Source organism: Sardina pilchardus, chromosome 15, assembly GCF_963854185.1.
Source record: "Sardina pilchardus chromosome 15, fSarPil1.1, whole genome shotgun sequence".
Taxonomy (NCBI): Eukaryota; Metazoa; Chordata; class Actinopteri; order Clupeiformes; family Clupeidae; genus Sardina; species Sardina pilchardus.
Genome location: NC_085008.1, coordinates 31632884 through 31660049, shown reverse-complemented (window position 1 = coordinate 31660049; position 27166 = coordinate 31632884). Strand labels below are relative to the sequence as shown.

The window sequence follows — 27166 nt, the reverse complement described above, 5'->3', positions numbered from 1 at the left end:
TTCAAATTCATAGAGAACAGAAGATCTTTTAAAAAGCATTATCGTGTGGATGGACAATATTGCAAATGCTTTGGCTGGTGCACGACACTTTCCTCCACTGATGCCATTAACGTCCAAGCAGTGATCCAAAGAACTAAACAGACAGATGAGATGGGGCAGTCAGTGACTATCCAGACATCTACCCCATCGGAAAATGTGATCAATTGTCATTCTGAAGATGTCTCCAAAGCTATTGAGTTGTGCATGAGTCAGCCTGGCGAAGAGAATGAACAGGAGCCTTCTGCTACCACCTCTGACCACAATAAGTCACCCGTGTTGGTACCCACACCAAATCTGAGCCGAGCTCCATCAGGGGACCTTCAGGATGGTAATGTGGTTGGGAAGGAATTAGGTTGCCAAGGTAGAGACAGACTGACTTACCAACAAAGCACTGATATATTGAGAAGTTCCTCAGATGAACTATGCAGCAGTGTTGCGTGTAGCAGTGAACTGTCTAGTGTGTCTGAGATTGCAGCAAGATATGTGTCAGACACCTTGTGTGAATATGAACAGCTTCCACATGGTGAATTTGAGATTGGTGCACAGCATATGTCAGCGATCGCAGCCAGATATCTGTCAGACACCATGATGGAATATGAACAGTTTTCAGAGGGTGAATTTGGGATTGCTTCAGAAAAGATGTCCGATGTGTCATTGCAAGAAATAACCAGTAGTGAAGAGAGAGTGTCAGAAGAGAGTTATGGAACTCCAAAAATATCTCCCATGTCGTCTCGTGAATCAGGTAAATTATAGCAGGAAGTACAATTTTGAGCATTTACAGATATGGCATAGGCCTAATATTCAGCATATTATGATTTACCTGATATAAAGACTACAGATAATTTTGTGATTGGAAACTGACAACCAATAATCTATGGGAGAATCTGATAGTTTTTCAATTGCAGGCAAAATATTAGTCAGGTTGATTATGTACCATGCAAGGTTTCTTATTGTTCAGTGACTTCACTTCTGTAGCTGTCCAAGTGCCATCACCTCCACAGAGAGTTGAGTCCCATCATCTGAGAGGCCGCACACATGAGATCGCTGTGAGAGCATCTGCTGAACAACTTGATTTGACTTCAAGCTGCATGCTATATAGATCCTCATATGACTCACTGTCAGAGGACGAGGACTTGTGTGAATCAGCTACGGTTTTAGAAAGGTCTTCCAGCCGAGCAGTACTGAGGACAATCAGCCAGGAGGAGAGAGTGGGTAAGAAAACATCCAGTGTTTCAGGTAATTAAGGTTAAGATTACTTTATTATGTCCCAAGGGAAATTTGTCGTGGACAAACAGGCTGCTACATCACATAACATACACCAGAAAGTGCTGATAGTGCAATCATAAAGTGCCTACTTACATACGTACGGGATAATGGACGACACGCCGTGCGGTTATTCAAAGTTAATGCACGTTCTAGACGGTGATACGGCCCGACGCGAAGCGGAGGGACGTTCCGTCTAGAAAAGTGCATTAACTTTGAATAACCGCACGGCGTGAAGTCCATTATCCCGCTTATTCCACTGTTGCCACTTGCGTTGTGTTCGTTTCCGGTGCTAATTTCAATGTTTCAATCGCTAGAACTGTATTGTTTGTAGAACTACTTTTCCCAGACACATTTCAGCTAATTTCTCAAACTGCGGTTACTAGTTCTAAATGGATGGTTGCTATGGCCAAAAGCCAGTCGTTAGTTCTAATCTCCCGTTGTCAAGCTGGCAAATCCCAAGATTCTGATGAACGTTAACTTTGAAAGATTGCTATTTTTCTTAGCCTTCTGCCACCTAACTAGCTAAATGACACCTCTGTCATATGCTAAACGTTACTATGATCTGAACGTCTGTATTTTACAGCTTCTGTGTAACGTGACAGTGCATTTAAACTTCACAACAAGTTTGGCGAATTAATATTCAAGTGTGATACGGCCAACACATTGGAACTACTTCATAGCCGTGCGTATATCTAAAGTTAATGCACACCCTTATAGAACGCAGGACAATGGGAAACTCAACCGAGCAGTGGAATAAATACATGTACGTACATACCTACATACATGCATACATTGCATTACAGAACAGGAAACCTCTGCTGACGTCCTGAATTCAACAGGTTAACAGAGAGTGGAATAAATGACAATTTGTACTGGTTTGAATACCTTTTCTTATTTTTAACTGGAATGTTGTAACGTCTGCCAGAAGGTAGCAGTTCATATTCTGGGTTTAAGACATGAGAGGGATCTGCAATAATTAACAGGGTCTTTACCATAATGATAGTTAATGTTAATCTAAAGTCATCCTTTCCACTTTGGTCTCATTGAGCTGAACAGACAAGATAGAAGAAAGATAAAAGAAGAAGCTTCTTTTTTCAGGAGTAACAGATGAAACGTCACTGGGTGATGGTGAAGAGGATGCTGATTTGGTTGTACTCTATGAAGTGCCCTCTGATGAATGTGTAGTTTCATCTGAGAATTCAGAAAGTAAGGACAGTAGGAAGGAATCATCATGATCAGATATGATTGTTACTAGTAAAAGTATGGTAGTATAGCATTGTAATTAAGATGTAAATGGCTTATTGAGCCCTAGAATTGACAGCTGAAATAGCTTAAGCAGTTAACAAAAATGTTGAATATGGAATCTGCGTTATTCCGAGCAGTAAAATGTCAAATAAAAGAGCCACCCCTAAATATATCATCATACAACCTTGTGTTTGCAGGCATGCTGACTGGATTGCTATTTATACTTTCGTTTTTGTGTGTGTGTGTCAGTTTCAGCAGATGTGTGTGGAGACCTGTCACCAACTCAGGAAGGTGACCCAGTTTCTGTGAGTTTCATGGTCACAGAAGGCAATTTCATAATGGGATCTACACCTTCAGTGCGATGTCTCGCATCGTCTCCTGTGTCATCAGGTGTTAAGAGTAAGTTCACATGTTCTGGTTGTTTTTCATGTTGCAGGAGTGGTGCCAAACTCATAATAATTTGTTGGAATGAGACCTCGTGGGGGCCATTATTCTCATGGTCATTATGGTCTGCATGGGTATCAGAGTGTTGTTTGATGATATACTTCTTTACTACTACAGTATACTCACTTCAGGCTTGTGCAAAATTCAGAATTGAATTGAGAATGACTCCTAAATTCAAAGTCAATTCTTGAGTTTGAATTGAATTTGAATTGAGGTCAAAAACAGGACGTAGAATTACAATTCGAATTTGAATTAAAGGAAGAGTTGAAATTCAATGAAATTCAAAGAAATTCATACACATAATTTAAGGGTAGTGTTTAACAATGAAGTGTCAGAAAATATGTTAGATATTATCGCGACAAACACACAGCTTATATTTGGAAACAGTAATCAACTACAGTACATTTCCAAAGTAACCTTCCCAAAACTGAATGTGTGTGAGATCAGAGAGGGTTAAAGGGGAGCGAGAGGCACAAGTGTCTGACAATTTCCACGTTCTGTTTTCGCAAAGGGGAGGGGGGCGAAATCCCCCTTTAAGCAGACCTAGAAAGTGACGTTAGATTTGAACTGAACTGCTTGAGAGATCGATAGCCCACTATGACGTCTTTGCTACACGCCTCTTTAAGCAGACAGGAACTGTTGTTACCTGTTCAAAAAAAGTTAGTTTGTTTTTTGATGAGCTTCTCTCTTTGTTTCATGTCTTTTCCTTCTTATTTCTAATAGTCCTCATCATGTATGCTTGAACATGTCAGATAGTGCCTGAATGTGCACTATGCTATGGAGATATATTTTTGACGTGTCATGTTGATGTGCTATGCTTTGGTGGTTAAAATGCATGCATATACTACATACCACCTCTTCAGTATAATCAAAATTCCCTCTTGCTTTATTATTATTATTATTATTATTTTTTAAATGAATGGCTTGATAATTCTCTTTTTGTAACGAAGTATATGGCTATAAAGTTCTACATGGTACATTTTAGAAACGTTAGAGAAGCCAATGTTTTAGGAAAAGGAAGGAAAGTAGGGAATTGGTTGTGTTTACCTGTGATTATTTGAATTGGATGTTGCCTCAGAAGACGTTTGTCTTTGAGTGGAGTGGAAATAACTTGTCCAGTATGCCACCTTCAGCAGTTATGGAACTACCTGATGTCTCTGGAGAAGTCAACATTCCAAGCGAAGAGGACATGACAAGACAACATGTTGCCACAGAGATGAAGAGAGACATCCCTTTGAGACCTTCTTCAGAGAACATTAATTTTACTGCAAGTTGGAGCCAGGCCAGACATTCTAGCTCTAAACCAAGAGTTAAAGACCTTTCTAGGTCATCATCTCTCACGAGGCAATCACACACAACTACATCAAATGAGAAAGAGGGTTCAACAAGTGGTTACACTGAAGACCATCTGAGCACAATGGCACATATAGAGTCCTCTATCACAGTACTCTTTGAGGATTCAGATGAAGAAGTTGATGATGAAAGTGAATGCGAATCCATAGCTGTTGCTGAAAGTTTAGCAGAGTGTTATTCCATTCCGGAGGTGGTGACAGTCCACAAAGCTCCATCATTCGAGGAACTGCCTGAGACAGATGAGGAGGACCTTCATAGATCAGAGTCATCTGTGGGGAGGCCTGATTCTCCCAGTGCTGCACAGGAATCCCAATATAGTGTAACGTCTCCCACAATGTCAGGTAAAGTGCCATATAATATAATATTATATTATATAGGTTGTTCATTTTTCATGTAGGCACGCATTATATCTTAGTTTGAAACAGATTACATACAGTACAGTAACAATAGCATCCCTCTACACAAAGCTCAGAGTTTTCAATTCCCTTCTTTTCAGTCAGTGCTGAAAAGACAGGTGGGACACCATATGTGGTGATCATTCACAAAGCTCTTTCTGAGGAAGACCTTCCTGATACTCTGGTATCACCAGGCGTAGGAGATATGGTTGGATCTGGATCAGATTTAGGTGAAGTATCAAAGACATCTTTCAGTCTCTAGTGTTTTGGATAATCTGAGGCTAGAAAGTGACATTGAATGGGTAGTACTTAAGTATGAATGTTGCCTTCAGCAGGACAGCCAAACAAGAGTCGATGAGCACATTCTAATTCAAGAGATATTTCTGAACTCTCCTAAAGCACTTTGTTTATGAATGTTTTGCTTCATTTTGCTGGGCAGGAGATGTCACTAGGTTATCACTGGTTCATGATAAATTTCCAGCAATGATGCCACATCAGTCAGAGGAGAAATCATCTGAAGCAGAAACAGCTGCAAATCCACCAGCAAAGCCATTGAGTGATGAGGTTATTGGAGATGCATTGAAAACATCAGAGTGCATATTAGGTAAGGCATGATCCATCTACTAATCACAATATAATTACCTCAAATAATATTTTTGCGATTTGTATTTGTTGTAAACATTTCAAACAGTCGCATGCTTTATATTCCCTTTGTGAATGAGTATATTTACCTTTTAACTGTTGAGAGTTGTACTTCAGTGAAGTGTACTTTCTGTTGATGCTGGTGTTACCATTGATATTCCATGTTTATCTGAGATTTACTCCTTTAATTCAGAAGTTGCTGAAGACTCAGACACTACTACCCATGTGGTCATCATTCACAAAGCTACCTCTGCGGAAGGTCTTCCTGAAGTTAGTATTACATCTAATGTTGAGTGTGTTGGGCCACACTCTCTGAAACAGATGCCATCAGCAAATGAGAGCGAGCCCTTTTCTGGAACGCAAAGTTTAAATAGAAGAGATGAAAGTGTCTCATCAATGGCAACCAGATCCCCAAGATTGTCTCCACAGCATTCAAAGGGAGATGTTTCTAGAACAACATCATCAGATGACCTTAATGTTTCAGTCTCTGGCTTGAGTAGGACTCCCTCTTGCTTGAATGCAAATATCTATGAAGTTCAATTGAGTGTTTACACTGAAAAGGACTTTGGACAAGGTGAAAAGGACTCTGTTGGAACTGCCAATTCAACAGAGAGACTCAGAGACGCATCTTGCATATCTGGTGCACTTGAAATATCAGGTAAAAAGATATTTATTTAATATATGTCATATACAGTATATTATGAGTATTTATTCCACTGCTCGGTTGAGTTCCCCATTGTCCTGCGTTCTATAAGGTGTGCATTAACTTTAGATACACACACGGCTATGAAGTAGTTTCAATTTGTTGGCCGTATCACACTTGAATATTAATTCGTATATACTCAATCCATATAGAATTTTCAGGTACTGTAATGGTGACATTGTATTTGAAAACGGATCCTCAACCCTACATTCAGATAATTTCCACTCACTCATCATGTCAGATACTATTGCAGAGTATTGTGTTGCTACAGATGTGGAGACCATGGACAAAACCCTTTCAATGGAACATCTGTGTGAGGATTTAACATCAAGAAAAGACAATCTACCTGGACCAGAATCGGTTTTGGTGAAGGTGCTCTCTGCCACCTCTCAGGGGTCAGGGAATGGAAGAGACTCCTCATGTGAACTCATGGGGTCAACTTCTGGATTGGTAGCAGCAACAGAGGATGATCTGAGCACAGAGTTGGATGTTGAGGAAATGTCCACAGGAATGAATGAAGAATGCCAAATGCTCAAATCATCTTGCATAACAGGTGAAAGATAAACTGTTCACTATCAGTATTTCAGTGGCCTATATCCAGTTCAGTTGATGTGATTAATTCAATGTTTACTTAACATAAAGCAAAATGAGTTTGCAGAGGCACTCCGAGATTTTGGAAAATATAAAAGCACATGAACCTACGCGTTGCGGCCATATTGGCTTTGGCCCTGATGAAGGCCAATATGGCCGCAACGCGTAGGCCCATGTGCTTTTAAAACCCAGTGCTTGCCATGTACTATTAAAGGCGTTTTATATTTTCTAAAATCTCGGAGTGCCTCTGCAAACTCATTTTGCTTTTGTATTCTCACCTCATCCGTAGCAGAAGAGCACCTGAGTACAAATCTATTGACTCCTGAGTGCCCTAAGCCCTTTTGTGTCTGTTTACTTATGATTCTTTGACCTTTCTCAGACCTTCAAGTGTCAACCTCTGGCATGGTTTCAGCGTCTACTGATCCAGCAGTGGATGTTTCTGAAGTACAGTCAAGTGTTGGAGAAATGCTCCTAGAGGACACATTAGATGCAATAAAAGGCATGGGCCATAATAGCCTGGACAAGAAATGTTCAGACACAGCATCAATCAGAGCATCACCACCTCTTACATTAAATGGTAAATACATTTCTGTGAAAATTAAGCAATTTGATATATATGTATCCAAATTATTTATATATTAATATATCCAGCAAGAGATATAGCAGAATAAAATGTTAGAATCTCAATATGCATGAATTGCTTCCTTTAACTCCAACTCCTTCAAGTGCCCGTCTCTGACCTGGAGTCCACTCCCACAGTGCCAGCAGAAGATGTCTCTGAACTGCTGTCAGGTGGTGAGGACATGTCTTCAGAGAAAACATCAACCATAGTTTCGTGTTCAAGCAAAAATATCTTCGAGAGGGAGGAGATATGCAAAATGATAACAGCCAAACCATCATCTTCTCCTACAAGTCAACACAACATTGCTGAGACTGTGATGACAGTTGAGAGACTCAGATCTTCAGCATTATCTCCGAGATCATCATGGACATCAGGTGAGACATAGAGCCTAGATGCAGTGCACTGAAATATTGCACATAGTTATGTATATGGAATGCTATTCTTTTTGTGTTTCTACTTCAAATAACTGTTGATATGACTATTTATGTTTCAGAGAGATCAGATGAAGTACCGGCTGAGAACATACTTGAAGTGAAATCAGCATCCTTACAACCATCCTCAGAAAGTATTCAGTCACCATCCATGTTGGAAGAATCAGAAGTTATACCTGCTAGGGAGAAACTTCCTGAATTTGAAACGACAAGAAAATCAGCAGCAGCCTCCAAAGGCTCACTGGACGACACAAACATTTCAACTAATGATGTTTTAGATGTTGAGAAATCAGGAAGTGACACTGCTCTCGTAGCACCACCTGAAACAGAACAGAGAACCGTTTATGTAAGGACACCCAATCAAGATGAAATCTGTGCTGATGTTCCAGAAGTGAGAATCAGATCGCCAAGATTATCTCCTCGCCACTCAAGTGGAGATGTCTCTGAGAGAGCCTCCACCGAGGAGCTTCAGCTGTCAACCTCTGACCTGTCAGAGGAAGACATGTCTGAACCACCATTGAGTGTTGAGGAAGTGATTTTAGACAAAACATCAGATGTACATGTAGTTAAATGTTCAAGCCACATTAACCTGGAGAGGAAACCATCTGAATTGACAACAACAGAAGCATTTTCAACTGTTACTTCAAATGGTAGGTGCATTTTTGAAATACTAAAGTAAGTTTGAAAGATTTAAGTTTTCTACATTTTACCCAGAATAATCTCTTGCATGGTAGACATGGAGGTTGAATCCACTGACAGTTTAGGCAAAGCTTGCCAAAATCTTGCCTGTCTTAGTGTACGGTACTGTTGGTTTGTTAACCATTTTACTTGTTATTTAGTCTATTAAATTATAACTTTTTTGTTTCAGAAAACTCAGCTGAAACTTCATTATATGGTACAACTGAAGCTAAAGTGGCATCGTTACAATCAAGTTCAGAAATAATTAAATCTAATTGCATCTTGGAGGTTGCTGCAGAGATTATTCCTCATGTGGTAATTATTCACAAGGCACTTTCCGTGGCAGAACTTTCTGAAACTGGTAGTTCATGCTCATTAGGTCATGTAGGCCTTTCAGCTTCTGATTATTTAGATGTTCAGAAGTCAGGAAGTGGCACTGCTGTTGTAGCACCACCTGAATCAGCAGAGGAAAGAGTTACTTATATAAGGACACCCAGTCAAGATGAAATCAGTGGTGAAGTTTCAGTAGTTATAGTCAGATCCCCAAGATTGTCTCCTCGCCATTCAAGTGGAGATATCTCTAAGAGAGCTTCCTCCGAGCAGCTTCAGATGCCAACCACTGGCCTGGCATCAACTCCCACAGTGTCAGTAGAAGACACTACTGAACTGCTGATAAGCGGTGAAGAGGTGTCTTCAGAGAAAACATCACAGATAGCTCAATGTTCAAGTGACAGTATCTTAGAGAGGGTGGAGGCATACGACATGGCAACAACCAGAGCATCACCATCACCACCATCACCGGCACCAAGTGGCCAGCACATCGCTGAGATAGTGAAGTCTGATGAGAGACTCAACTCACCAGTGTTATCTCCCAGATCATCATGGACATCTGGTAAGAATATAACCTGGCATTAAAGACAGTAATAGATACAGTATATTCAAATATTGCACATTTTAGTTGTGAAGGCAGTTCTTTTCGCCTGTCTACTTGTTAAAATACCTGTTGTATGATATAACTACTTCTGTTTCAGAGAAATCAAATGAGATTTCAGCTGACTTTTCTTTCATGTTGAAAAGTGCCGAAGATTCAGAAATGAGTCCTATGTTGATCATTCAGAAGGTACCCTCAACAGAGAAAAATACTGAATCTGATATGACAACAGGGATGTTGGAGAGAATACCACCTGCAGCTTCCAAAAGTTCACTAGATGATGTAAACCTTTCAGCCAGTGAAGCTTTGGATGTTGAGAAGACTGGAAGTGACACTGCTCTCATAGCACCACCCGAAAAAGAACAAAGAACTGTTTGTTTATGGATACCTGGTCAAGATGAAATATGTGCTGAAGTTTCAGTTGTGAGAATCAGATCTCCAAGATTGTCTCCTAGCCATTCAAGAGGAGATATTTCTGAGAGGACTTCTACCGAGCAGCTTCAGGTGTCAACCTCTGTTCTGGGGTCAACTCCCACTGTGTCAGCAGAAGACATTTTTGAACCAACTTTGAGTTTTGAGGAAGAGATTTTAGACAAAACATCAGATGAAGTTAAATGTTCAAGCCATATTGACATAGAGAGGAAACACTCAGACATGAGAAGAAAGGAAGTATCTGCAACTATTACAGAAAGTGGTAAGTGCATTGTTGGGATACTGAAGTAAGTTTGAAAGATTTCAGTTCAATCTTCATTTTACCCAGAATAATATCTTGCATGGTAGACATGGAGGCTGAATCCACTGACAGTTTTAGGCACAGCTCTCCAAACTCTTGCATGTCTCTGTATATTGTTGATATGTTAACCACTTTACTTTTTTGGCTATTTAGTCTATTAAATAATAACTTTTTTGTTCCAGAAAACTCTAATTGCATCTTGGAGGTTGTTGCAGAGATTATTCCTCAAGTGGTCATTATTCACAAGGCACTTTCTGGGTCAGAACTTACTGAAACTGGTAGTTCATGCTCATTAGGTCATATAGGCCTTTCAGCCACCGATAGTTTAGATGTTCAGAAGTCTGGAAGTGGTACTGCTGTTGTAGCCCCACCTGAATCAACAGAGGAAAGAGTTGCTTATATAAGGACACCCAGTCAAGATGAAATCAGTGATGAAGTTTCTGTAGTTATAGTCAGATCCTCAAGATTGTCTCCTCACCATTCAAGTGGAGATATCTCTAAGAGAGCTTCCTCCGAGCAGCTTCAGGTGCCAACCTCTGGCCTGGCATCAACTCCCACCATGTCAGTAGAAGACATTTCTGAACCAAGTTTGAGTTTTGAGGAAGAGATTTTAGACAAAACATCAGATGAAGTTAAATGTTCAAGCCACATTGACATAGAGAGGAAACCCTCAGACCTGAGAGCAAAGGAAGCATCTTCAGCTATTACAGAAAGAGGTGGGTGCATTTTTGAGATACTGAAGTAAGTTTGAAAGATTGAATTATTTTCTTCATTTTACCCAGAATGATATCTTGCGTGGTGGACAGAGGTTGAATCCACTGACAGTTTTAGGCACAGACTCTTGCATGTCTCAGGATACTGTTGGTATGTTAACCATGTGACTATTTTGACTATGGACTCCTATTAAATATTTTTTTGTTTTTTGTTTCAGAAAACTCAGCTGAAATTTCATTTGACGGTACAACTGAAGCTAAAATGGCATCATTACAACCAAGTTCAGAGAGAATTCAGTCTAATTGCATTTTGGAGGTTGTCGAAGTAGCAGAAATTATTCCTCATGTTGTAATTATTCACAAGGCACCATCTGGGGCAGAACTTACTGAAACTGGTAGTTCTTGCTCATTAGGTCATGTAGGCCTTTCAGGCACCGATAGTTTAGATGTTCAGAAGTCAGACAGTGGTACTGCTGTTGTAGCTCCACCTGAATCAACAGAGGAAAGAGTTGCTTATATGAGGACACCCAGTCAAGATGAAATCAGTGGCGAAGTTTCAGTAGTTATAGTCAGATCGCCAAGATTGTCTCCTCGCCATTCAAGTGGAGATATCTCTAAGAGAGCTTCCTCCGAGCAGCTTCAGATGCCAACCTCTGGCCTGGCATCAACTCCCACAGTGTCAGTAGAAGACACTACTGAACTGCTGATAAGCGGTGAAGAGGTGTCTTCAGAGAAGACATCAGACATAGCTCAATGTTCAAGTGACAGTATCTTAGAGAGGGAGGAGGCATGCGAGATGGCAACAACCAGAGCATCACCACCACCACCATCACCGACCCCAAGTGGCCAGCACATCACTGAGATTGTGGAGTCTGATGAGAGTCTCAACTCTCCGGTGTTATCATCATCATTGGCATCTGGTAAGAAATTAGCCTGGCATCAAAGACAGTAATAGATAACATCATTGCAATTGATTTTGAAGGCTGTTCTTTTTGCCTTTCTACTTGCTGTTTGATATAACTACTTCTGTTTCAGAGAAATCAAATGAAATTTCAGCTGAGTTTTCATCCATGTTGAAAAGTGCCGAAGATTCAGAAATGAGTCCTCATATGTTGATCATTCAGAAGGTACCCTCAACAGAGGAAAATCTTGAACCTGATATGACAACAGGGATGTTTGAGAGAATACCACCTGCAGCTTCTAAAAGTTCACTGGTTGATGCAAATCTTTCAGCCAGTGAAGCTTTGGATGTTGAGAAGACAGGAAGTGACACTGCTCTCGTAGCACCACCTGAAAAAGAACAAAGAACTGTTTGCATAGGTATACCTGGTCAAGATGAAATATGTGCTGAAGTTTCAGTTGTGAGAATCAGATCTCCAAGATTGTCTCCTCGCCATTCAAGTGGAGATATCTCTGAGAGTGCTTCTACCGAGCAGCTTCTGGTGTCAACCTCTGTTCTGGGGTCAACTCCCACTGTGTCAGCAGAAGATGTTTCTAAACTGTTGTTGGGTGGTAGAGAAGTCTCTTCAGAGAAAACAGCAGATGTAGTAAAATGTTCAAGCCATGTTGACATAGAGAGGAGACCCTCGGAACTGAGAACAAAGGAAGCATCTTCAACTATTACAGAAAGTGGTAGGTGTATTTTTGAGATACTGAAGTAAATTTGAAAGATTTTTTTCCCTTCATTTTACCCAGAATAATCTGTTGCATGGTGGACATGGAGGATGAATCCACTGACATTTTCAGTCACCGCTTTCCAAACTTTTATATGTCTCAGTATACTGTTGGTATGGTAACCACTCTACTTTTTGGACTTTTTAGTCTCCTATTAAATATTTTTTTTATTTTGTTTCAGAAAACTCAGCTGAAATGTCATTTGACGGTACAACTGAAGCTAAAATGGCATCGTTACATTCAAGTTCAGAAAGAATTCAGTCCAATTGGATCTTGGATGCTGATGAAGTGGCAGCAAATATTCCTCATGTGGTAATTATTCACAAGGCTCCTTCTGGGGCTGAACTCACTGAAACTGGTAGTTCATGCTCATTAGGTCATGCAGGTCTTTCAGCCACTTATAGTTTAGATGTTCAGAAGTCAGAAAGTGGCACTGCTGTTGTAGCCCCACCTGAATCAACAGAAAAAAGAGCTGCTTATATAAGGACACCCAGTCAAGATGAAATCAGTGGTGAAGTTTCAGTAGTTATAGTCAGATCCCCAAGATTGTCTCCTCACCATTCAAGTGGAGATATCTCTAAGCGAGCTTCCTCCGAGCAGCTTCAGATGCCAACCTCTGGCCTGGCATCAACTCCCACAGTGTCAGTAGAAGACACTACTGAACTGCTGATAGGCGGTGAAGAGGTGTCTTCAGAGAAAACATCACACATAGCTCAATGTTCAAGTGACCCTATCTTAGAGAGGGAGGAGGCATGCGAGATGGCAACAACCAGAGTATCACCATCACCACCATCACCGACCCCAAGTGGCCAGCACATCGCTGAGATCGTGGAGTCTGATGTGAGACTCAACTCACCAGTGTTATCACCCAGATTTTCATGGACATCTGGTAAGAATTTAGCCTGGCATTAAAGACAGTAATACATAGATTTATCGAAAAAATGTGCGTGCACACAAGGGCAGAAAGCACCATGAACAGCATTAAGCAGCTGCTCTCCGTGGAAAGATTAAAATGAATTTTAGTGCCGAAAACAGCACTATTTGAAATGATGATGGTTAGAGAATGTTCAGGAATGTAAGGTAATGCATTTATTTGCCAGAAACCACCAAAACCGCCAAAAAGAAGATGTTATATAAATAATGAACACGAACGACAAACTCTGAAATAATCTCAGAAATGAGATGTTATCATCATTTAGACAACAGTGGCATACTAAAAATGCCGATTGTAGCTTACAGCAGCTGGTTATTAGGTTAACTTTATAACGTTATGACCGGCCATCCGGCGTCTTCTGCCCCACGGCTGCGCGCGCATCTAGTTTTGTTAGTAAACGGGAAATCTGTGTATAGATACAGTATATTCAAATATTGCAAATTTTAGTTTTGAAGGCTGTTCTTTTTGCCTGTCTACTTGTTAAAATACCTGTTGTATGATATAACTACTTCTGTTTCAGAGAAATCAAATGAAATTTCAGCTGACTTTTCTTCCATGTTGAAAAATGCCGAAAATTCAGAAATGAGTCCTATGTTGATCATTCAGAAGGTACCCTCAACAGACGAAAATGCTGAATCTGATATCACAACAGGAATGTTGGAGAGAATACCACTTACAACTTCCAAAAGTTCACTGGATGATGCAAACCTTTCAGCCAGTGAAGCTTTGGATGTTGAGAAGACAGGAAGTGACACTGCTCTCGTAGCACCACCTGAAAAAGAACAAAGAACTGTTTGTATACGGGTACCTGGTCAAGATGAAATATGTGCTGAAGTTTCAGTTGTGAGAATCAGATCTCCAAGATTGTCTCCTCGCCATTCAAGTGGAGATATCTCTGCGAGTGCTTCTACCGAGCAGCTTCTGGTGTCAACCTCTGTTCTGGGGTCAACTCCCACTGTATCAGCAGAAGATGTTTCTGAACTGTTGTTGGGTGGTAGAGAAGTGTCTTCAGAGAAAACAGCAGATGTAGTAAAATGTTCAAGCCATGTGGACATAGAGAGGAGACCCTCGGACCTGAGAACAAAGGAAGCGTCTTCAACTATTACAGAAAGTGGTAGGTGTATTTTTGAGATACATTTTTCCCAGAATAATCTCTTGCATGGTGGATATGGAGGTTGAATCCACTGACATTTTCAGTCACAGCTTTCCAAACTTTTATATGTCTCAGTATACTTACTGTTGGTATGGTAACCACTCTACTTCTCCCATTAAATAATATTTTTTGTTTCAGAAAACTCAGCTGAAATTTCATTTGACGGCATAACTGAGGCGAAAATGGCATTGTTACATTCAAGTTCAGAAAGAATTCAGTCCAATTGGATCTTGGATGCTGATGAAGTGGCAGCAAATATTCCTCATGTGGTAATTATTCACAAGGCTCCTTCTGGGGCGGAACTTACTGAAACTGGTAGTTCATGCTCATTAGGTCATGCAGGTCTTTCAGCTTCTGATTATTTAGATGTTCAGAAGTCAGGAAGTGGCACTGCTGTTGTAGCACCACCTGAATCAGCAGAGGAAAGAGTTGCTTATATAAGGACACCCAGTCAAGATGAAATCGGTGGTGAAGTTTCAGTAGTTATAGTCAGATCCCCAAGATCGTCTCCTCACCATTCAAGTGGAGATATCTCTAAGAGAGCTTCCTCCGAGCAGCTTCAGATGCCAACCTCTGGCCTGGCGTCAACTCCCACAGTGTCAGTAGAAGACACTACTGAACTGCTGATAAGCGGTGAAGAGGTGTCTTCAGAGAAAACATCACACATAGCTCAATGTTCAAGTGACAGTATCTTAGAGAGGGAGGAGGCATGCGAGATGGCAACAACCAGAGCATCACCACCACCACCATCACCGACCCCAAGTGGCCAGCACATCACTGAGATCGTGGAGTCTGATGAGAGACTCAACTCTCCGGTGTTATCATCATCATGGACATCTGGTAAGAATTTAGCTTGGCATTAAATACAGTAATAGATACAGTATTTGAATATTGCAAGTTTAGTTGTGCAGGCTGTTCTTTTTGCCTTTCTATCTGTTTAAATACCTGCTGTTTGATATAACTACTTCTTTTTCAGAGAAATGTAATGACATTTCAGTTGATGGCACACTTGAAGTGAATTCGACATCTTCACAGACAAACTTCAAATGTATTCACCCCTCTCCCATGTTGAAAAGTGCTGAAGATTCAGAAATTAGTCCTCATGTGTTGATCATTCAGAAGGTACCCTCAACAGAGGAAAATCCTGAATCTAATAGGACAACAGGGATGTCGGAGAGAATACCACCTGAAGCTTCCAAAAGTTCACTAGATGATGCAAACCTTTCAGCCAGTGAAGCTTTGGATGTTGAGAAGACAGGAAGTGACACTGCTCTCGTAGCACCACCTGAAAAAGAACAAAGAACTGTTTGCATACGTATACCTGGTCAAGATGAAATATATGCAGAAGTTTCAGTTGTGAGGATCAGATCTCCAAGATTGTCTCCTCGCCATTCAAGTGGAGATATTTCTGAGAGCACTTCTACCGAGCAGCTTCAGGTGTCAACCTCTGTTCTGGAGTCAACTCCCACTGTGTCAGCAGAAGATATTTCTAAACTGCTTTTGGGTGGTAGAGAAGTCTCTTCAGAGGAAACAGCTGATGTAGTTAAATGTTCAAGCCACGTTGACATAGAGAGGAAACCCTCGGACCTGAGAACAAAGGAAGCATCTTCAACTATTACAGAAAGTGGTAGGTGTATTTTTGAGATACTGAAATAAATTTGAAAGATTATTTCTTTCTTCATTTTACCCAGAATAATCTCTTGCATGGTGGACATGGAGATTTAATCCACTGACAGTTTTAGTCACAGGTTTTCAAACTCTTTAATGTCACAGTATACTGTTGGTACGTTAACCACTTTACTTTTTGTTGACTACTTAGTTCCGTATTTATGTATATATTTATTTATTTCCCCAGAAAACTCAGCTGAAATTTCATTTGACGGTACAACTGAAGCTAACATGACATCGTTACAGTCAAGTTCAGAAAGAATTCAGTCCAATTGGGTTTTGGACGCTGATGAAGTGGCAGAAAATATTCCTCATGTGGAAATTATTCACAGGGCTCATTCTGGGGCGGAACTTACTGAAAATGGTAGTTCATGCTCATTAGGTCATGTAGGCCTTTCAGCTTCTGATTATTTAGATGTTCAGAAGTCTGGAAGTGGCACTGCTGTTATAGCCCCACCTGAATCAACGGAGGAAAGAGTTGCTTATATAAGGACACCCAGTCAAGATGAAATCAGTGGTGAAGTTTCAGTAGTTATAGTCAGATCCCCAAGATTGTCTCCTCGCCATTCAAGTGGAGATATCTCTAAGAGAGCTTCCTCCGAGCAGCTTCAGATGCCAACCTCTGGCCTGGCATCAACTCCCACAGTGTCAGTAGAAGACACTACTGAACTGCTGATAAGCGGTGAAGAGGTGTCTTCAGAGAAAACATCAGACATAGCTCAATGTTCAAGTGACAGTATCTTAGAGAGGGAGGAGGCATGCGACATGGCAACAACCAGAGCATCACCACCACCACCATCACCGACCCCAAGTGGCCAGCACATCACTGAGATTGTGGAGTCTGATGAGAGACTCAACTCTCCGGTGTTATCATCATCATTGGCATCTGGTAAGAAATTAGCCTGGCATCAAAGACAGTAATAGATACAGTATATTTAATCATTGCAAATTTGAGTTGTGGAGGCTGTTCTTTTTGCCTTTATACCTGTTAATACCCGTTGTATGATATAACTACTTCTGTTTCAGAGAAATCGAATGAAACTTCAGCTGACTTTTCCTCCATTTTGAAAAGTGCCGAAGATTCTGAAATGAGTCCTCATATGTTGATCATCCAGAAGTTACCCCCAACAGAGGAAAATCTTGAACCTGATATGACAACAGGGATGTTGGAGAGAATACTTCCTGCAACTTCCAAAAAGTCACTGGGTGATGCAAACCTTTCAGCCAATCAAGCTTTGGATGTTGAGAAGACAGGAAGTGATACTGCTCTCATAGCACCACCTGAAAAAGAACAAAGAACGGTTTGTACACGGATACCTAGTCCACATGAAATCTGTGCTGAAGTTTCAGTTGTGAGAATCAGATCTCCAAGATTGTCTCCTCGCCATTCAAGTGGAGATATCTCTGAGAGTGCTTCTATCGTGCAGCTTCAGGTGTCAACCTCTGTTCTGGAGTCAACTCCCATTGTGTCAGCAGAAGATGTTTCTAAACTGCTTTTGGGTGGTAGAGAAGTGTCTTCAGAGAAAACAGCAGTTGTAGTAAAATGTTCAAGTCACGTTGACATCGAGAGGAGACCCTCAGACCTGAGAACAAAGGAAACATCTGTAACTATTACAGAAACTGGTAGGTGTATATTTGAGATTCTGATGTAAGTTTGAAAGATTCTTTTTTTCTTCATTTTACTCAGAATAATCTCTTGCATGGTAGACATGGATGTTGAATCCACTGACATTTTAGTCACAGCTTTCCAAACTGTTACAGTACATGTCTCAGTATACTGTTGGTATGGTAACCACTCTACTTTTTGGACTTTTTAGTCTCCCATTAAATATATTATTTTTTTGTTTCAGAAAACTCAACTGAAATGTCATTTGATGGTACAACTGAAGCTAAAATGGCATCGTTACATTCAAGTTCAGAAAGAATTCAGTCCAATTGGATCTTGGATGCTGATGAAGTGGCAGCAAATATTCCTCATGTGGTAATTATTCACAAGGCTCCTTCTGGGGCTGAACTCACTGAAACTGGTAGTTCATGCTCATTAGGTCATGCAGGTCTTTCAGCCACCAATGTTCAGAAATCAGAAAGTGGCACTGCAGTTGTATCCCCACCTGAAACAACAGAGGAAAGAGTTGCTTATGTAAGGACACCCAGTCAAAATGAAATTAGTGGTGAAGTTTCAGTAGTTATAGTCAGATCCCCAAGATCGTCTCCTCGTCATTCAAGTGGAGACATCTCTAAGCGAGCTTCCCCCGAGCAGCTTCAGGTGCCAACCTCTGGCCTGGCATCAACTCCCACAGTTGATGACAGTATGACAACAGGGATGTTGGAGAGAATGCCACCTGCTTCCAAAAGTTCACTAGATGATGCAAACCTTTCAGCCAGTGAAGCATTGGATGTTGAAAAGACAGGAAGTGACACTGCTCTCGGAGAAAGAACTGTTTATATACGGATACCTGGTCAAGATGAAATATGTGCTGAAGTTTCAGCTGTGAGAAGATTGTCCCCTCGCCATTCAAATGGAGATATCTCTGAGAGAGCCTCCACTGAGCAGCTTCAGGTGTCAACCTCTTTTCTACGGTCAACTCCCACAGTATCAACTGAAGATGTTTCTAAACTGCTTTTGGGTGGTAGAGAAGTGTCTTCAGAGAACACAGCAGATGTAGTTAAATATTCAAGTGACTTGAACCCATGCAAAATGGCAGCAAGCAGAGAATCACCATGTTTTACACCAAGTGGACAGATTATCTCTTTGAGAGAAGAGTCAGCAGAGAGAGTCAAATCTTCAGTATTGTCCCCCAAATCATCATGGACATCTGGTAAGAAGGGTAGAATGCATTCTAAGTCAGCGATATATGTAGCCTACACAACTATTGTGCATATTTGTGGTATGAAATGCTTTTCTTTTTGCCTGCCTCTTGCTGAAATACCTGCTTTATGCCATGATTACCTCTGTTTCAGAGAGATCAAATGAACTACCAATTGATGGTACTCTTGAGTTGACATCGATATCCACACGCCCAAACTCAGAAGGTACTGAGCCCCCCTCCATGTCAAAAGTTGCTGAGGAGTCAGAAGTTAACTCTCATGTGATCATTCAGAAGACACATTCTATAGAGGAACTTCCAAACTCTAGTATTACATCAGGAGTGTTGGAGAGTGAACCACCAGCAGCCCCCAAAAGCTCAAAGGATGGAGGAAGCATTTCATCCAGTAATGCTTTGGATGTTCAAAAATCAGGAAGTGACACAACTAACACTGCAGCATCACCAGAGCTGGCTAAGGAAATGATTGCTTTTATGAGGACACCCAGTCAGGACGAAATCAGTGCTGAAATCGGTGCTTCCACAGAGCACCTTCAGGTGCCAACCACTGGCCTGATGTTAATTCCCACTGTGTCAACAGAAGATATTTCTGAGCCACCTTTGAGTGTTGAGAAAGAGAGTTCCGACAAAACACCAGATGAAATTAAATGTTCAATTGAGAATAACTTTGAGAAGGAGGAGCCATGTAAAATTGCAACAATCAGAGCACCACTACCCCCTACACCAAGTGGCCAGCGCATTGCTGAGATAGTGAAATCAGTTGAGCCACTACTGTCTCCAGCATTGTCCCCCAAATCATCAAGGATATCTGGTAAGAACTGTAGGTGCAGTATACTCGAATATACAGTAGCAAGTGTTATTTATTTGTGTTTGTGTTAAATGCATTTATTTGTACCTTTCTACTTCAAACACGGTACTACCACGGTATTTTCATTTCAGATGAATCAAAGGATAATAAACTTAACAGGAAATCAGTATCCTCTCAGCTTAGCTCAGAATCTATTCAGTTTCCATCCATTTTGAAAGGTGCCGAAGAATCTGAAAGTATTGATCATGTGGTGATCATTCAGAAGCCAGCCTGTAGAGAGGAACTTCCTGAATCTGCTATGACATCAGGAGTATTGGAAAGGCTACCATCCAAAGGCTCACTGGATGATATAAACTGCTCAGCCATTGATGCTTTGGATGTTCAGAAGTTAAGACATTATACTGATGTTGTAGTACCACCTGAGTCTGGAGAGTTGAGAATTGCATTCATAAAGACACCCAGTCAAGATGAAATCAGTGCTGAAGTTTCAGTTGTTAGAATCAGATCTCCAAGATTATCTCCTTGTCATTCAAGTGGAGATGTCTCTGAGAGAGCTTCTACCGAGCAGCTTCAGGTGTCAACCCCGACTGTGTCAGCAGAAGACATTTCTGAGCCACCTTTGAGTGTTGAGGAAGAGACTTTAGACAAATCATCAGATGTCATTAAATGCTTAAGCCAAATTAACATGGAGAGAAAACTATCTGAATTGACAAGAAAGCAAGCATCTTCAACTACTATTTCAAGTGGTAAGTGTATTTTTATAAAACCCATTTTTTGAAATTCCAAATTTCTCTTTTATGACTGGAATAATGCCTGGGGAGACACAACATGTAAGTTGAACCCACAGAGAGTTTTAGGTGCATTTTGTCAAAATATGAATGTCTCTGTGTTAGTGTCATACAGTATACTTCACTCCTAAGCCATTTAGTCTCCCAATAAGTGATAACCTCTCTGTTTCAGAAAACTTAAATGCAACTACATCTGACGGAGTTTCTGCAAGTAGTTTGAGCTCATTAGGTCATGAAGGCCTTTCAGTTTCTGATAGTTTAGATGTTCAGAAGTCAGGAAGTGACATTGCTGTTGTAGCACCACCTGAATCAGCAGAACAAATAATTACCTATATAAGGACACCCAGTCAAGATGAAATATGCACTGAAGTCTCCGTTGAGAGAACCGGATCTCCAAGATCGTCTCCTCGCCATTCAAGTGGAGATGACTCTGAGAGAACTTCCACAGAGCACCTTCAAGTGCCAAGCTCTGGCCTGGCGTCAACTCCCACTGTGTCAGCAGAAGATGTTTCAGAGGACTTTGTCAAGACACAAGTAATGTTTTCAGCAAATGGCATTGGATCTCCCGAACTAGCTCCCATAACATTCTCAACACAAGGTTCCAGCCCAGTCAGAGATTCCTCTGCTATCCTTCTAAAAACAAAAGTTCATCTGAAAGAAGCTAAACTATCTTGTAAGGAGATGCAAGCACAGGGCACAACAAAACTGTTGTCTCAAGAAAAGATTCTATCCCCAGGATTATCTCCTACTGTCTCTGAAATTATAGGTGTTTGGTGTGGTAAGTGTTTCTCTCACCTGTCCAATTGTAGTCATTAATTATCCTGCCATGTTTCAGATGATTTTCTTTGATGACTAATAAGCTAACATTTTCACCATCTCTTCCCCAATATAATAGACAATTTATCTGAGGACAAGCTGGACGAAATGGATGAATCAATGGAAGACTTGTTTCTTACGGGTTCTAGAAAAGCATGTGTGTCGGGTAAGTGATAGCACATCATCTGAGAGCATGTCAGAAAAGCATACATTATGTCTGTAGCACAGTGCTTTATTATAGGTGTTCAGGTATTTCATTTAAGAACATGTACCGGGACAGTCTTGCATGGAGGACACAGATGTGTTCTGTGAGTCTATTCAAGTCAGTGTTACATTTTTGTTTGAATATTTGGCACACAGCAGAGTCATTGGAATTGGATACTGAGGCTGACATTGATGAAGTGGCAACTGTGGAGGAACTGCATCAGCAACCGCTGTCTTCAAAAACTGACTTTGTTGAAAATCTAAAAAACACTGTACCTGCTGCAACAACAGTATCTGCTACAGCTTTTATAGCACCGTCTAGTAGAATACCAAGTAAAGACTGTGTAGAAGTGATGCCAGCACTATCAAGAGAGAAAATCACATCTCCTAGATTGTCTCCTAGATCATCCTATGCGCAACGTGAGTGAAATTTTTAGGTTGAGATTATTTAGATATCAAATATAACTTGTTGCTAATGGAAATAAAATTAGTCTTTGACTAAAGTGGTCCTTAAAGTGTGACTGAAATTATTTGTTTTTCTTTTCTATAGAGAGGTCATCCCCTGATGGACATCAAGGCATATGTCTGTCACCAAAGTCAAGCAGCTTCAGAGGCCATTCCTCAGAAAGACTGGAATCTACTCGGTCATTGCCAAAACCATCTTCAGTCACAGGTATAGTACTGTGTGTGTGTGTGTGTGTGTGAGTGTGTGTGTGTGTACATAGACAATTCTGTCTCTATACACTGTATGTAAAAAAGAGATCGATAGAGTGAGAGACATCATTGCTGTTCTTTATTTTAGAGTTACTGTCCTCAGTTGAAAGGGCAGCACAGACTTCCAGATCACCACTCCCTATTATTGATAAAGCCACACAGATGTCTAGAACCTCACTCCTTTCAATCAGTCAAGCCTCTCAAACATCAAGAACACTGCTACCAGTGGCTAAGCAAGAATTAAGACCATCACTCCCGTCTGTTGATCAAGAGACTCAGATATTCTGGACATTGCCTCAGGGTGTTGATAAGAGAACTCAGATATCAAGAACATCTGTGACAGCATCAACATCATCTGACCAGGACTCACAAATGTCCTCAGGAAATCTGCACAATCAGGGCACACAGATGATTACTCCGCAAGGGGTGCCAGTAACGGAAAAGACTGTTGACACAAGGACATTGATTTGCCAATCCTCATCAGATGGTAATTGGGGTATGTGTCTGTCTGATTAGTCTGTTTTTTTTATGCTTCTTGACTTGACTTAACTTGAATCTTGGTATATATATTTTTTTACTATTCAAACCATATTATACTGCTGCATACCTGTTCAAGTATAAGATAGTATGTTTAACAACATGTTAATATAAATAAATAAAAATAATATTAATACAATGGACCAACTGTATGATGGCATACACCTGTGATAATGTTATTCTTCTTCTGGTTGTTAGATAACGGAAAACAGATTGCCCAGGATATCAGTCCTGGAGGTTTTAAGGAGGCTGAAGAAAAACAGAAGGATAAAATATGGACTCTTTACCACTTAGGACACAAGACTGATGAAGGCTTGTTGTCTACACAAGTACTGTCTGAACCCCCATTCAATGGAGAGGCCTATATCCGAAACTTTGGGACAGGGGCTGTCCTTCTCTCAGAGCGGCGTAAAGAGAGACTGAAACCACTTTCGCCCCCTATAAGGGGGAGGCTAGTTTCAGCCAGTGCTTTTAAGTCTGGGCAGAGGCCATCCTCTCTCGGCCCCAGTGAGATGATCATCCGGCCCCCTCACCCACCAAGCCGGTCTTCCTCAACTCTGCCTGACTATGTATTTGTGGTGGACACTGGGACTGTCAATCAAGACAATTTCTTTAATGCACCAGGAACAAGCCAAGTCCAAACAAATCCCTTGGCTTGGATGTCCAGTCAATATTGATAAACAGATGCCCTTGTTTTCCATCCCTTTCAAGAAAAAAAGTATTAAAACTTTACTGATGACCAAGTTAAGCCTGGTATTGATAGTGGTTAATTGTCTTGTTCAGATGGCAGGCAAATTAGTTTTAGACTTTGAAATAAAACTAATGACCTCGTTTCAATATCATATTCAATATTATGTCCATTGAAAGTGTCAAATATGTTCAGTTCACTTGTAGTAGTAACAGTGCTCTACCATTCTAAACCATATACTATATTATGTATACTACTACTATCACTTACTGTATCATAGCAGTAAAAGAGCTTGTATAGATTTTCTGTATGGTATTCATGAGTCCTGAAATTGTTACATGATTTATTTAGTGATTTGTATATGAAGACAGTCCATATCACAAACTTGCCAAACAAATATATAGATGATAAGACTTCACACTAATTTAAGACATCTCCCAAATATATCTATACATAAAGTAGAAGTTGACCTCATAAACATATTCATGGGTCATCAGTAACATTATTTATATCTGCAGACCAAAGGTGTTTTGAACTTATTGTGGTTAAAAAGCAAGACATTGTCCAAACAAGATTCATTGATATCCAACACTTTTTTCTTACATTCATTTAGAAGGTCACTTGGGTATAGGAATTTCCACTCATACTTTCTCCAATACAAACATACACTCATGTCCAGGCAGCAAAACACACAGCACACAGATGCACTTAATGTACAGAAATGACAAAGTACTGAGTACCTCCTGAGGTTAGTAATAACAGACTCACGTTTTCACACTTTTTACAAAGTAAAGTAACATGACAGATTTCACTTAGCAACAGCCTTAGCAAAAATGTGACCTCTAGTTTGAAATACAGGGCCCTTTATTGTTAATTGATCATTTGTGTAGGGCTAAAGTAATGCAAATCTACAGATTCACAGTGCAAGTAATTGAGATGACCATATCTAAAGGTAATCACCACATTGATGCAACTGACATTCATTGAAGAATGGTGGTGTCCGGAGTCCACATGTATGGCTGGTGAAATGACAGAAATAACATGAACACAGAAGTAGAAAGACAAAGTGAGGAACACCAAAACAAAGAAAAGGCTGACATATCTAAGCATTTGTGAAACCGTGTGTGAAGAGTTCAATATTCTTGCACATATCCAACAGCATACGTCTGGCCACATAAAATGAAAGCAGCTTCAACAACTGACACCGAGTCCATCCCAGGACCTAGCCAGGATCGGCTTAGCACATGAGATTAAAGACACACAGGTCTGGTTGTATATACTAGTTGGTTTTACACAAGTAAAAAAGGAGCATTAAGCTGTAGCACTGAGAAGAATCACAGCTCTTGATCAACTCTCTGGTTGTTGACTGAAGTCCCAAATAAAACCAATACTCTGACAATGACATTAAATCTGTTCACTTGCCACAAGCTAGACAAACACTGCTGAACATAATACTCCTTTGCTGTAGTAATTGCGCTGGAATTCAAGTACAGTACATTTTAAACATGATCTTGTAACAACAGGGCCCTTGGATACTTTTTCTTTTTAAATCACAATCCTCATCATCGTCATATCCCTTAAAAAAACAAGGCAAATGTAAAACAAAACAGTATAAACATAGGGGGGAAGAAAACACCCACAGCTACATTATAGCCAGATAAAAAGTTCTAGAAGTACTGCTTTCACAATGCTGCGGTCATCTACATAGGCAGCAGTGCAACACTGACAGCAGTATAAACGGTTTTGGAATGTTATTAGGCATGTAAGAATAACTGTGTCTAGCATGCATAGCTAACCAGTAACCACCTACAAAAACAAAAAAAAAGACACAGAATGCAATTTGTGTTTGTTGAGTTTGTTAGTAAATATCAGGCAGCTGGCTGTAGTTCCTGTCCCAGTAGCCACTGGAGAAGATCCAGTCCTGAGCTCCATTATGGGGGTTCGGACCCTGGTGAAACCATCTGTTCACACAATGGGGCAAACATTCATCAGGGGTCATACACAGACCTGACATGGAATGCAACTTTTGCAGCAGGTCATTATAGTTTGGGAGGACACTTTAGTGCACATGTTGACCATTAGATGGTGCTATTCTTTCAGCTATACAGGAATACATTTGAGTTGAGCCTTTGGCTGGCTGACAGGTGCAATCTCTAGGTGGTCACATTTAAAGGGATAGTTCGGGTTTTAAGACACGAAGTTATATGGGTTCCCTGTCAGCAACGTTGTGCATCAGCACTGACTTACCCCGCAACAGCGTCCTATGAGCCGAGATCCAGCCGGTTTTTGATGCTGAAGAAAGTAGTCCGGCAAGTTTCTGGGGTCACGAAAGTAAAGTGTTTTTCTTCTCAAAACCATATGCGTTCAAAAGAGTGATATATTTGCACCACAAAAACGTTGTCCAGGAACAATTCAAACCTCGTTATCATTTACTTATTTTTCGCGATTCCTATCACTGCGCGCTACTGACAGCTGGACAACGTTTTTGTGGTGCAAATATATCACTCTGTTGAACGCATATGGTTTTGAGAAGAAAAACACTTTACTTTCGTGACCCCAGAAACTTGCCGGACTACTTTCTTCAGCATCTAAAACGATCAAAAACCGGCTGGATCTCGGCTCACAGGACGCTGTCGGGGGGTAAGTCAGTGCTGATGCACAACGTTGCTGACAGGGAACCCATATAACTTTGTGTCTTAAAACCCGAACTATCCCTTTAAGGGATTATGTAAAAATTTGATGTGACCATAAAACAAATGTTTAAACTTGTTCAATGTCAGAAGATGTAGTAGTACTATCAAAGTGTTGTCTTTTTTAAGACAGAGGAACTGGTGCGGAACTTGCAAAAAATACCACTGTGCGAGCATTGAGAATAGCCTCATGACTGAAACGTCTGCTCTGCTCACCCAGTAAAATAATCTTCAACAAAGACTTTGTCTATATTTTTTCCGAGTGCGAACCCTTCCTGCCTTTTCCATTCAAAGACCACTGCCATAGGCTTACTGGAAGCACGGCAAGACCCAGAAGCAGAGAGAGAGAGAGCGAGAAAGAGAGAAAGAAAGAGAGAGAAAGTCAAACCTGGGGCCGAGGGCAGGGCTTCTGTGCACCACGGCGATTGGGATGCATGGTAAGCAGTGAGATGGCGAGAGAGAAAAGCAGAGATGAGCTTTCAGGTGAATGCAGTGCAGGTTCCACATACCAACGTTACAACATTAGCAAGCATGAAATGACTCCCATCTGCCTCGCCACCACAGCTGTAGGCTGGTAATAGCATAGCGATGGCCTCTTAACTTTGCCGCCCGAGACAGTGGCCACGGCTCAAGAGATGGAGATGGCGTGACTCTAATGAGAACTAATGGAGTGAATGAAGTCAACGTCTGAACATGTGTTGCTGTCTCGTATTCAGACTTGCGTCATGAAGGTCTTTGTCTTTGTCATCATCTCAACAGCAGGCTCACTTTCCAAGCACAGATAATGTATGATCACGCATGATTCCCCAGTTGGTATCAAGTAGTTGCTAGAAATCAACCTGCAGTTACTGCACTGATGAATATTTGACTTATGCATAATA

At 40.8% G+C, this 27166-nt stretch overlaps 2 protein-coding genes across 5 annotated transcripts in view; one reads left to right on the top strand and one right to left on the bottom strand.

Annotated features, from left to right (window-relative positions):
- The first annotated feature begins 16980 nt into the window (after nt 1–16980).
- On the top strand, nt 16981–23655 carry LOC134101631 (mucin-3B-like). The gene is made up of 12 exons (XM_062555337.1): nt 16981–17104; nt 17242–17516; nt 17643–17838; nt 18066–19034; nt 19177–19851; nt 19980–20594; nt 20809–21414; nt 21532–21618; nt 21813–22076; nt 22207–22329; nt 22459–22866; nt 23106–23655. The coding sequence occupies exons 1-12, from the start codon at nt 16981–16983 to the stop codon at nt 23582–23584; spliced, it is 4821 nt and encodes a 1606-aa protein (XP_062411321.1). The 3' UTR covers nt 23585–23655.
- A 270-nt stretch (nt 23656–23925) lies between these two features.
- The window catches only part of osbpl1a (oxysterol binding protein-like 1A), a 30415-nt gene continuing 27174 nt past the window's right edge, over nt 23926–27166 (bottom strand). For 3 of the 4 annotated variants that reach the window (XM_062555724.1, XM_062555725.1, XM_062555721.1), the window contains 2 exons: nt 26674–26694; nt 23926–25556 (listed from right to left, as the gene is read on the bottom strand). In XM_062555724.1, the coding sequence (XP_062411708.1) occupies nt 25454–25556; nt 26674–26694 (124 nt within the window). In that variant the 3' untranslated portion in view covers nt 23926–25453. The remainder of the gene's footprint in view (nt 25557–26673; nt 26695–27166) is intronic. The other variant, XM_062555722.1, reaches the window with a different exon arrangement.

Bases quoted from the DNA above. Each gene is read 5' to 3' on its own strand.
- LOC134101631 (XM_062555337.1), top strand. From the start codon at position 16,981: ATGGCAACAACCAGAGCATCACCACCACCACCATCACCGACCCCAAGT. The intron at 19,852-19,979 runs GTAAGAACTGTA...TTTTCATTTCAG, and splicing joins CAAATCATCAAGGATATCTG to ATGAATCAAAGGATAATAAA. The intron at 21,619-21,812 runs GTAAGTGATAGC...TTTGGCACACAG, and splicing joins TAGAAAAGCATGTGTGTCGG to CAGAGTCATTGGAATTGGAT.